The 13319-nt window shown below is 32.3% G+C and overlaps 1 protein-coding gene across 1 annotated transcript; it reads right to left on the bottom strand.

The window, feature by feature from the left end:
- Positions 1-2469: 2469 nt before the first annotated feature.
- On the bottom strand, positions 2470-6512 carry LOC108218974 (ruBisCO large subunit-binding protein subunit alpha). Its single transcript, XM_017392175.2, has 8 exons — positions 6325-6512; positions 6028-6232; positions 5019-5140; positions 4677-4884; positions 4418-4563; positions 3953-4259; positions 3348-3799; positions 2470-2989 (listed from the first exon to the last, which is right to left on the bottom strand). The coding sequence occupies exons 1-8, from the start codon at positions 6376-6378 to the stop codon at positions 2702-2704; spliced, it is 1782 nt and encodes a 593-aa protein (XP_017247664.1). The 5' UTR covers positions 6379-6512; the 3' UTR covers positions 2470-2701.
- Positions 6513-13319: the final 6807 nt, after the last annotated feature.

Raw genomic sequence — 13319 nt, 5'->3', positions numbered from 1 at the left:
AGTGTTAGTAACTTGGTGCGACTAGGGTTGTAAACGAATCAAATCGAGTCGAGTTTTATAGAGTTTGAGTACAAGTTGAGTTTTTTCTTATCGAATCGAATCAAACTCGATTAGCTTGTTGATCAATTTTTTCTATTCAAACTTGATTCATTAACCACCGAGTCGAGTTGAGTTCAAGTTGTTACTAAACCGAATCAAGTTAATATTGAGTTTGAGTCAAGTTGAGCCGATTAAATTTTTTTTTTTTCATCTTCAACTTCTTTTTGATGGAATAGATTGGGTCCAAATCAAAAGTTCAAAATATATTTGACAGAATATTATATATTGGATTTCAAAACTCAACCTAAATATTTTTAATATACAATAAAACTGTGAATTAAAAACAATTAGATATATAAATCTATGATTTGCAACTTAATGATAGAGAACTCCTTATTTATATTATATGTATAATCTTTGGTCAATCCACTTTGACTATCGCAAAATCATTTTAACTACATCTATCACTAATTTATATATGTATTATTCATATATTTTGAATGTGCGACTGTGCATTTTTTTGTTGCTTATATATGTTCAAGAGTGTAATTTTAGATACAAACAATGGGTTGTTGTGCTATGTGATATATATTATAAGAGATCATTTTTGTAAGGTTGCTTCTTCTTTTTTTAAAAGTACTATAAATATTGATACACACATATAAAACTTATCGAGCCGAGTGCGATTTTAGGGAGCCGAAATGAGTTTGAGTTGATAATCGAGTCGAACAACTATAAAATTCAGTTCGGCTCAATAAATTGGTGAAACAATTTGTGATATTCGAATTTGAGTTTGTTAGCAAAACAAGTCTGAGTTGAGCTATACCGAGTTTATTATCAAGTCATATTGGTTCCTTTATGATTGTAGATGAGACCGATCAATTTGGCAAAAACTGATCAATCTTTTCCATAATTTTTTTATTTGAAATAATTGTCTCTATTATTTTATAAATTCGATTATTTATTAATTTATTCAGTTTCAATTGAAATGTTGAATTTGGTTAATAGAATAATCAAGATTGTTTCATTTTTTTTTTTTTGAAAATGAGAATTGTTTCAGCTCTTAATTTAATTTTAATTTTTGTGCTTATTCGATATTCTCATTTGATAACTTTTACCCAGTAATCCATCCTGTTTTTAGGCACGTAAGAGGAAGGATTTTGGATACAAATCTGATTATTATTATGATATATCTCAGCCACCTGCCTTTATTAAAGGTAAAAACTGTATGCAACTTATTTATGCTCGAAGCCAATGACATAATTTTTCTTATTTATTTTGAAATGAACATTACTGGGTATGTTCACTTGATAAAAACTGTATGCAATTAAATTATGCTCGAAGCCAATGACACAATTTTCCTTACTTATTTTGAAATGAACATTACTGGTATGTTCACTTGATGTAGGTCTGTAAACGGATTGGATTTGAATCGGATCTAACTAAATTCATATCCTAATCCATTTAATTTTATCGGATTCAGATCGGATCAGGAGTCAGATATTTTATAAGTCAATCTATATCCGGTCCATTCGGATCGTGGATAATTGGATCGGAGACCTGATCCACTAGAAATTACGAAATATATTTTTTCACCGTAGACAATGTTTTAACCTTCTACAGAAAAAAGTGATTTTTTTCTAGCTATATTAATTTATGAATTTTAACATAATAAGCACAAAAAAACTAATAAAGCAGTAAAGTAAAGTCTTCAGCTTCATGTTATTAATAAAACTGCAACTAAATTTTTTTGTTGGTTGTTACTATAAAACCTTCAACAAAGAATGTATCAAGATTCAAGTAAATAAAAAAATAATAAATAAGTTGCTTAATACTTTTGGAGGAAGCAAATTGTAGTGTGCTCCTCTATTATTAATAAGGATTAAAATCAATAAATATGTCTTAAATACAGCACCATTAGGTGATTGAGGAGGTGTTAAGTGAAAGAGTTTAGCTCCCCTATGTTTATACTCACTCTACACAGAAAAAGAATAATAAGAGTGAGAACCGGGTCAAGACTTAGGAGCGAATGCTCGGTTATAAGAAAATATGATTTAGGGTCCTATCTTGTATTTTTAGAAATTTTTATTTTGTATGTATTATATATTAATATAAAATATATAATATAAGCATGGATCGGATCATAAACAGATCGGATGTGACGATATCCATATCCATTTTTTACCAGACCGGATTGTTATCGGGTCGGATTTTTTTAATAAGGATCCATATCTATTTATTAACCATGGATCGGATCGGATATCCGATCCATATTTACGGCCTAACTTAGATGTATACTTTTATTTCTAAGGACTAGAATACAACATCATCACGGTTTAAGCAGTAGCACCCTGATAGGCTGATACAGCTTCCGAATATGATATAATAAAATATGCCTCACCAAATACTTATTTTAATTTAAAAACCACATTAAGCTAATTTGCGTCAAGTGAAAAACACTGATGCAGATATCCTTTAATTATTTTACAGATCATAAAAAATAAGAATTCAGAAATTATCCGTCAAAATTTAACGATGAAATAACCCAAACACTAGTGACCTCCCCAGGTGCAAAATCTGGCAACTCACACAATCTTGGGCTTCATACACAACCTCAGACTCTCTCACGTTAGGATACTAACAGACTACCATATTCTGGTCATCATATAGACATGCCTTGTGGCGCCCCTGGTGCAGGTGTCTTAGGCTTTGCCTTTTCAACGACAATAGCTTGTGTAGTAAGGACCATACCTGCAACTGATGCTGCATTTTGCAACGCACACCTTGTTACCTTGGCAGGATCAATGACACCAGCATCAACTAGGTTCTCGTACTTGTCGGCCATTGCATTATAACCAACCTCCCATTCACTGGCCTTGACCTTCTCCACAACTACCTCCCCCTCAACCCCAGCATTTTGAGCTATTAGAGACGCAGGTGCAACCAATGCCTACAAATGGAAAATGTCAATACAAAATATCTACTATCCACAATAAAATAACATTACATAATTAATGAGCACAGAGATAAACAGCATAAGTTTTAGTCTCGACTCTCGAGAATATAGTCAAGAGTGATACTGATAGGTTTTCAAGGACGAGTTGTCTCGAGATGCTCACTACCCTTAGCCATCTAGAATAGACATCTATGCTTTCATGATTTCACAAACAAAAAGATTTACACACCCAAAAAGCAACTTAATGATTCTTGACATCAAAAGAACCAAAGGTTCTTTTAACAACCCAAAAAAGGGATCCATTACTGTTAGGCATAGTGACAGAATTGTTAGCAGAAAGCACATTCATTACCTTCTGCACAATGTCAGCTCCTAGACGCTCCTCCGGGTCCTCCAGCTTGGCTTTGATGGCAGGAACATATTCTGACAAATGAACCAAGGCGGCACCACCACCAGGCACAATACCTTCCTCAATGGCAGCAAAAGTTGCGTTCTTTGCATCCTCAATACGAAGCTTACGATCCTCAAGCTCGGTCTCAGTCGCAGCTCCTACCTTTATAACAGCAACCCCACCAGATAATTTGGCAATTCTCTCAGCAAGTTTCTCAGAGTCATAAACAGAGTCGGTTTCAGACAACTCCTTCTTTATCTGTGCAATTCTAGCTTGGATTTCATCCTTCGATGCGGCATCAGCGATAATGGTTGTAGAATCCTTGGTGATGGTGACCTTTCTTGCTACACCCAGCTGTTCAACAGACGTGTTCTCAATGAGTAAGCTCAAATCACTGGCTTGGAATTCAGCTCCTGTAAAGTAAAAATACCTAACTTAGCACATACTTAAAATAACAGCTTACCATTAAGTTACATTAAACAAGAAAATATCTCAGACTCTAATTCTTGCTGATAATTTAATACCTTCAATTGTTAAAGATTATAATTAACTCACAGACTGCTCACCTGTCATAATTGCAATGTCTTGAAGGAGAGCTTTTCTCCTCTCTCCAAAACCAGGTGCTTTGATAGCAGCAACACTGATAATTCCCCTCAGTTTGTTCACGACAAGAGTAGCCAAAGCTTCTCCTGTAATATCTTCAGCGACAATAACCAAGGGAACTCGCAATTGGGTTGTCTTCTCTAGCAGCGGAATTATGTCTTTTATTGCAGAGATCTTTTGGTCAGTGACTAATACTCTAGCATTCTCAAATTCAACAACCATTTTCTCAGGGTTGGTAACAAATTGTGGGGAGATGTATCCTCTATCAATCTGCAAAGTCAAAAGAAAGTTAAAACTGAACAAATCAGCAGTATGTAAAAAAGAAAAAAAATTACCAGCTCCATTCATACTAAAGAGACAAATTAGTATTTACATTAGAACTAAAATCTGTATTCAAATTCACTTTAAATTCCAAGATATATACAAACCTCCATCCCCTCCTCCACTTCAACAGTTGTTTCAAAAGAAGACGAAGACTCAATGGAAAGAACTCCGTCAGGACCAACTTTGTCAATGGCATCAGCAACCATTGTACCAATAGTCTCATCATTTCCAGCAGAAATAGATGCAATAGCTAAAAACAAAATCAAAAATATATTAGTCAAAGTAGGATTATACATAACAAGCTAACACTGAGATTTCAACTAGAAAGATACTTGACTAGTAGCAACACATGCCACTTCCTACCTTTAATTTCTTCTCGACCTTTAACGGGCCTAGACTTATTCTCTAGCTCTTCGATCAGAGCAAGAATTGTTTTATCAATCCCTTTCTTAACTGATACTGGATTGGCACCAGAGGTTACACTCAAGAGACCAAGTTTGATTATTTCACGTGCAAGAATAGACGCAGTAGTTGTTCCATCACCAGCTGAATCATTGGTTTTACTAGCAACCTTCACATAATTGACAAATAAAATTGAAAGCCATTGTGAAGGGAAAATCAGAAAGAGGTGAGAATCAGTAATTACTAGCACTTGAATAGAGAAATTAAACGAAAATTTGTAAGATAAAATTTAGGTTGTCTAACCTCTCGAATAAGAGCAGCACCAGCGTTTTCCATGGCATCGGGAAGTTCTATAGCTCGAGCAATTGTAACACCATCATTAACCACTTTAGGAGTCCCAAATTCATCCAAAACAACATTCCGTCCTTGAGGACATAAAATAATTCATCAGTTGATTCATTTCTACATCATAACTAGTTGACAGTGAATATGGAGTACTATAACCTCCTATTCACAAAGCTAAGTAGGGAGCAACATAAAGCAATTTTAGTTTGGACAGCTCAAAGTTATTATATTGCAAGTCATTATACAATCATAGCCATTACATTGTACTGAAAAATTGATAGGAAAGATTTAACATGCTGGTAGTTGAAAAAACAAACTCTGAATATATACCATACTGCCACCTCATAACTAGTAATACATAATAATAAGAAACAAGCTTAACTTAAGTAGTTGTTACCAATTCATATCCATTTCAACCTATAAAAAGTAAGATATGTATGTTTCGTAGATGTATACATAGACCATAACCATATAAGATATTTATTTATGTGTTAAAATCACAAATGTTATAAAAATGACTTGACAACTCAATAATAACAATTTTAGTCCATTTAAAAACAAACAAGTTAACCATCTCTCAAAAACCTGGGTAGTAATAGAAATCACATATACAATTTCTTACAATTCAAATTTCATATCATCCAATTGTATTACCCAATCATCAAATATTCCAAAATAGACAACGAAATCAAACAAGTTATATATTAAAATCAAAGCAAGATTAAAGTTCATACAACCTCAATCTCCATTTTTATACATTTCAAAATTCACATCACCCAATTATATTACCTCATCTCATAAGTATCACACAAGCAAAATGTAAATAATCCTCCAGACCCACCGTATAACAATCACTTCTCACAACAATCACCAAAATTCAACAACACAACACCAAAAAAACCCAGAAAATCGACAAAATCAATCAAGTCAATCTCATAATCAAAAAAAGGTCAAAACTTTAAACTACCTCTAGGACCAAGAGTAAGCCCAACAGCATCAGCAAGCTTATCAATCCCTCTCTGAAGAGCAGCTCTTGATTTCTGATCAAACTCAATATCTTTAGCAGCAGCTTTAACACTTAGTCTTCTCCCAATTCTTTTCCCACCATTTGATGGCCTAAAATTCACCTTCTGCCCTTGCAGTTGACTCACTTCACTTCTCCTCAAATTACCCTGAAACAAAACAACCAATCAAAACACAATCTTTACACACACACATAAACACAAACACAAACATATAAACACACACACAGATATAAACATACTTGGGTAGGAGAGGAGAGAATAGAAGCAGTGGAAATGGCATTAGAAGAAGCCATTTTAGAATGAAATGTGAAGAGGGTATAATGGTTGCTGCTTTGGGTTTGGATAAGGAGAAGCAGCGTTGAAAACAGAGAGACTACTACTCTAGTCTCTATGTATGCAGTAGTGTTTGGGATTTTGTGTTTGCCAAATTTTAGGGGTTTGACTAAAGTTAGATCTTCTAAATAAGAGTTAATTACACTTTGTCAGCGTGGGTTTGCTCCAAACACAATTTAATATCTGGACTTTGAAACGTGACAATATGCACTCTACACTTAACATTCGCTTGCAGATTGTAACCCTTACTTACATTTTCGTTAAAGACTACCCTTACTTACATTTTCGTTAAAAACTACCGTTAACGTTAACTCTCACAGGGACATCATGGGTAATACAAATGCATAGCCACATGGATGGCAATATCAGACACAACCCGAACCCTACCGAACCCGACCGAACCCGACCCGAACCCGCAACTCGATTTACTGAGATAAAACCCGAAACTGACCCGAAAATCACCCAATTGACACGAAATGGACCCGAAATGACCCGAAATTAGAATTTAATTTCTAAAAATTTCAATTTTTAGTTTTATCTAATTTTAAGTGATTTTAGCTTAACCCGAAATCGACCCGATTACTGACACGAACACGACCTGTTACCCGAAATTGTCGGGTCTAGCAGGAGGTCCTCCTTTTCTTTTTCAACATCATGTCCTTGAACTTAACGTTAACATAGATTTTTTAACGAAATAGTGATTACGGGTTATAATTTGCAAGCGAATATTAAATGTAGAGTGCATATTGTCATGTTTTAAAGTCCTGGTACAAAACTGTGTTTGGAGCAAACTTAAAGGTTTCAAAGTGTAATTAACTCTTTAAATAATTAATGGTAACTATTTTATAATTACAATTAATAAAGTATCAAGAGAGCATGAGATCTAGAAAGAGAATCGAAAATGATAAAATACGGTTTGGATGTAAATGGTATGAAAATCAAAGAAGCAAAGGTTATGATTTAACTTTAGCATTACCAAACATGAAGAGCCTTTAGCTAAATAAAAAATATAGTCAATCTCTTCGAAAAATTCACACTCCAATTATATCCACCTCTTATCTATAATTTTAGCCAATCATGACTATATTTATCGAACCTCTGTAGGCATGTAAGAAGATTACACATCATTTATTATCATATTAAACTGATATATTTTATTTATAACAATCTAAATATTAATATCATACCATTTTTAAATTATAACCAACGAATATAGCATATTCCATGAAAGGCACAATGTGTTACAACAAATTTTATATAATGTCTTGCAAGTTAAATTTCCAACGATTATAGCCAACCTCATCAGAGATACTCTGAAAATATTGGAGTTCCCATTCCATACCATCAAAGAACTAATCCAAATAGTTAGGTCGTTCTCATTCCATACAATCAAATAACTAATTTAAATACTTATGTTATACATATGATTGAAGTTCCAATTCTCCTTAATCAGGCTTATTAATCATGAATAAATATCTTTCAAATGTTATATCAGGACCATGTGGTTTAACTTAAAAAATTGTTTATTATTTATAAGTAAAATGGTATTTAAAAATAAAAATAATTTTTATTTCATTTGATTGGAAAATTTATTAATATTTATATTTTTTTAGATATAATATCATTAATATAAAAATTAAATTATAAACCAAGGATATTAATAGACTAATTCCAACTTGTAAATCACAAGTCACATAAAAGAAGTTTAGTTTAACAACCCATTTCTTTAACTTCATTTACATTATTATTAATTATTATAATCCTTTTGGAAGTTAGAGATTTGAAAATGATATAAAATAGAGATTTTGGTCATACTAGAGATTTGACCACACTAATAAGATAATATTAGTAATATTAGTGTTTGATAGTTAGCATATTGACATAACTTTTTGGACTCAAAAGAGTAATTTTCAAAAAACTAATTGGAATAATTTTTTGGATCAGAAAATTGATATATGTTTAGTTGAGATATAAAAAACTAATCTAACTGCTATTTACCAAACAGTTTCATAAAAAACAACTAATTGAATCAGTTAGTCAAAATATTTAATTTAACGGTTTTTCTCGTAAATACCCATGTACCAAACTTTTTTATGCAAAAATATTATATCTTTTTCAAATATTTTGCAAAAATACCAAAATTTGAAAATATTTGTAAAAATACTGTATGCAACTCGTTGCAACTACAAGCAACTATAGTTACAACCAGTACACTTGCAACCGGGTCAATTACTTAAACTTGCATCTCGTCGCATTTAGTTGCAGATAGTATTTTTACAAATATTTTCAGAAAAAAATTAGTATACTTACAAATATTTTCAAAAGATTAGTAAAATCACAAAAAAACTTAAAAAAAGTGGTAGTTTTGGTAAATTTCCTTAATTTAATTCTCTAATAACTAAACACTAACCACTATATTGTACAATATTATAGAATTATTTAAGTAAAAATAAAGAGAAAAATGAGAGAGAAGGTATTGAATTTTTTATTTTGAAAAAGGTATTGAAATTTTTTGTTGAGTGTGAAACTTTAAGCTTAAAATTCATAATAATGTTTTAATTAATCAAGATGCAATTTACATGATAAATTTAAATAATTACATGTGTAGTAAGATCAAAACTATTTTTTTAAAAAAATTGGGGGCCTTAGCTGGGGTAACTAATAAAGAAAAATGAAAACAATTACCTCATTCCCTTTGTTGGTAGTATTTGTTTTATAAAAGAATCATTCTCTTCTCCTATCTTGAGTTTTAGGTTTACCCAACATCTCTCATAATCCATTCCTCGCCTTCTATCAGGTATTTTTTTTCCCTTTCATGTTTTCTTTTTTATTTTTATTTATAATTTATTTTAGAATTCATTGAAATTAAAAGTAATATGTAAAATATTTTTGAAAATCAAAAATAAATTTTAAGTTTTTTTATATATTTAAATTAATTTTTATATAATTTATAAGTCAAGATATGTAAAACATTAATGATATTTCTAAATAATAATTTGTATTAAATTATGAACATATAAATAAACTATATTATTATAAATATAAATATATATGAATCTTTTGATATTATTTAATATCTAAAAAATCAAATATAGTTCCGTTTCTGACTGGTAGTACACTTCTAACATCCTGTTTCACTGGGTCGAACATCACCTTATATATAATAAATGAAAGATATACTAGAAAATTGAGGATGTATTAACAAGAGTACATTCTAACAATGACATTTTTTCTTTTTTGAATTCTGGAATACAAAATAATTCTATTTCTTTCCTTTTCTTGTAAATTTGACAGATATAAATTATTTTTATAAATAATACTATTCTCTTAATGTCCTTTCTCCTTTCTTTTCTAAATAATAAAAGTGTAAATTAAGAGTACAAACTTGTAGATATTCATATATCTTTAATTTCAAATATATACGTTTAAACAAAAATATCTTCACATCAAACATTAAATTTTTATTGTAAATCTGTAGCTCTTCTGCAACAATGTTAAATTATGAAATGTCATAAAAAATTAATCACCATATATAATTAGCTACCACTCACCCACCAAAATGAGACACATAAGTTAACAAAATAGTTATGAATAATATTTATATATACCAGCATTGTTAGCAACACGACTCCATTTGCCTGAGCATTTATATTTAATGTTCTTGAATGTAAGACGGCAGCTTGTGATCCTGTATAGGAGTCCCATTAGTGACGGAATCTGAGGGTCGCTAATTAAAATACCAAACAAAATATTCAAAAACTTATTTAGATGTATTAATTAATTATCACAAAACTATTAGTCTTTTTAAGTATATCCAAAATTTCGGGTTTCAGATCGGGTCTTTTTGCCATCCCTATATATTATATTATTCAGCAAGATTGGATTGTATCTAAATTCTTTTGAAATGCCGACTACCTTTTAATACACATGGAGAAGTAATGAATAAAAGAGAAATTTAAGAGAATGGAGAAAGAAAGGGGCCGAGAATGTACTTATGAGAGAATGGAAATTTATAGGTGGAGAATTGGAGGTTGGAACATATATAAAGTAATTTATGGGGCAGGATATTAAGAGATATTATGAAATTTAAGAGTTTTAGATATTTTAGAATATATACAAAATCTATTGGCATTAAATTATAAAATCTCTTTAATCTTTACATCATTAATAATTTGGGAAAATTCTTTACAAGCGAAATAAATTATACATATTTGATTTTATGGTTTATATTTTAGAAACTGAAGAATATAAGAACTCTTAAATCTTTAGATTAATAATAATTTGAAAATATAAATTCAAATATAAACGTAACAACTAGTATAATTAAGTAGTATCACTATTTTTTTTACTCAAAAAAAAAAAAACCATCACTATTATTTGGCCAATCTCTTATTTTTCTGCTCGACTTTTTTCCTCTTTTTTGCTCTCTCACTAGTATTATTTATTCATCTATTGGGAAAGGGAGTTCATCAGATCGGATGAAGGTTTCAAATGGATGGTTGCCTAACTTTTAGGCCGCAAGGGGTTGAAGGATATGGCAATTTACTACCGACGGAGTTGCAGAGGTTGAGAATGGAAAGATGGAGGGTTGTTGTGGATCGGAAAGGATGAGTGATTACAGTGACAGCAATGCTGCGAGGTGTTAAGAATTAATGGTTACCGTACCTCACGGGGGACGGGGGGCGGGGCGGGGAGAAGGATGGACCAAGGAAGTGGCATTGGTAGTTTCGTCTAGTAGGCGGGAGTACCGTCGCCGTCCCAGACAGTTGGTGAGGCAGCGAGAAATGTCGAAAATAATTAAATATCTATTTCGTGACCATTGTTTATATTAGAGAGATGAGTTAGAGCGGTAGATTATTTTTGGGTGGATGATTTTCCGATGGTGAACTGGAGTCATCCAGCTGACGTAGAATTAAGAATGAAGGAATTAATGTGTCTAATTAAAGTGATCTAAATTGATTCAAATGAAATGATATAATTAATTGGGCTCAAGGATATAAACTATCATAAGATGACATAAATAAATATGTTATCGTTAACTTTACACATTTTGGGCTGCACATGTATGGGCCCAAATTTAGTATACTTATGTAAACCCTAAATTGTTATCTTTGCCCCCAAATACAACTTATATACCGCCCCACATTACATCTGAACAGATACATAGCATTGGTTTTTTTCTTCTATTTCACTTAATCACAGCCTGCTTCCTCTCTCCTCTAATCAGTGTGATAGAAATCACGTAATTGCAAAATCCGCCGTTCTTCACCGTGAAAGACGAATCTTTTGTTGGGAGATCTGGGTATCAAAACTGAGTTTAGTCTGGCGTTCCATGTTTACATGACTAGACATCTTCTCTTTGGCACTCTCTAGAACAAGTTTAGTATCTTCAAGGCTATTCTACTATGTTGGTGATTTTTACTTCCTTTTTAATTAATTGAAAAAGTATAATACAATTTCAGGAAATAATGAAGAAGATGCTCCGAATACATCGACAAACAACACATGTTATGAGGTAATATTTTTTTATTAAAGTTTTATGTAGTATCTTCATATGACTAATTGATCACAAGGTTACCAAGTTATTTTCATATTTAGATAATTTCATTTTTTGTCATTTAAATGTTTATTATGTATGAAATAGATAGTTTTAAACAAGTCCCACCAACGGTTCAGAAATACAAGTGTCAAGGGACTTCACTTGGATACATTGTAATTTTATGTTATTCACTCTCAGGCGATAGCATTCTGAATAAGATTGGGGTTTCGGCGCCTCCATCTTGCCATTGTATGCACAGGAGTAGTTGCTTACAAAAGTGAGGCGAAGGAAAGAGAGAAAGCAACGACCAAGCATTTGGGATTCATAGGAACTTTTTTTATGTTCTTCATCGCCGTTCTTCACTTGTATCAGCCGTTGGATAAGTGACCAGAGTAAGATCACCAAATTGAGACCGGAGAGAGAGAGAGAAAGACGAACAAGCGTTCTTGAGCGGGATACGTTGGGATTCGAGCTTTTTTCTGTTTCTGTGCACTGTTCTTCACTTCATTAGCTGAAAATCATGAATCAAAATGAAGCTCTCGCTGCTGAGGACAACATCGAAGCAGTTTTAGAGAAAGTGAGGGATATGACCTCAGAAGAAGCTGATGCAGCTGTCCACAAAGCACTTGAAAAGTGCTGTGTGGCAGTGCGGGCGGCGCAGGACGCAAGCAGCAAGGCAAAAATTTAATGGCCTTCTTGTCTAGTGACGGAATGTATGCCAAATAAGATATTCAAAGACTTATTTAGATGTATTAATTAATTATCACAAAACTATTAGTATTACCAATATTAATTAATTAGGTGTCCAATCGAATGATACGGGAATCAGGAGGACAACATTTACAATAAAACATGATTAATCCCGTCCACGGGAGAGATTGAAAAACTGCTCCTTGAAGATCCTTCTGCTCCTTTTCCTACTGTTCCTCTTCCTGCTCCTGCTCCTAGTACTAGTACTGGTACTGGTACTGCACTTAAGCATGAGTATCATGACCAGCTGCTTGTTGGGAAATTAATCTAAACTTGTGTTATTGTTTTAATTGTTTTAAAGTTTTATGTGTTTTGTTTTATCAATAACACTAGGTCTTAGGAAGTTGAGGGTTTCTAGGAGTTGAGAAAAATAAGGAAACTTGGTTTACTGAATGGGTTGGTTCCTATCTTTTAGTCACCACCTCCTGGTAGTTAGTTTATTTTTTGTTATATTAACGTTGCTTGTAATTAGTTCAGGGTGTTACAACAGAATGTAATTTTCTTTCATCTCATATGTACAAAAACGAGCTTGCTCATTCTTTGTGTTCTGTTGCATTTACTCTTTTGTGTCATGACTGGAACTCATTCAGCCTAGTTTACTGATCACTGGAT

Source organism: Daucus carota, chromosome 4 (assembly GCF_001625215.2).
Source record: "Daucus carota subsp. sativus chromosome 4, DH1 v3.0, whole genome shotgun sequence".
NCBI lineage: Eukaryota > Viridiplantae > Streptophyta > Magnoliopsida > Apiales > Apiaceae > Daucus > Daucus carota.
Note: the sequence above shows the minus strand (reverse complement) of the source record. Positions and strands in the feature narration are given on the sequence as shown.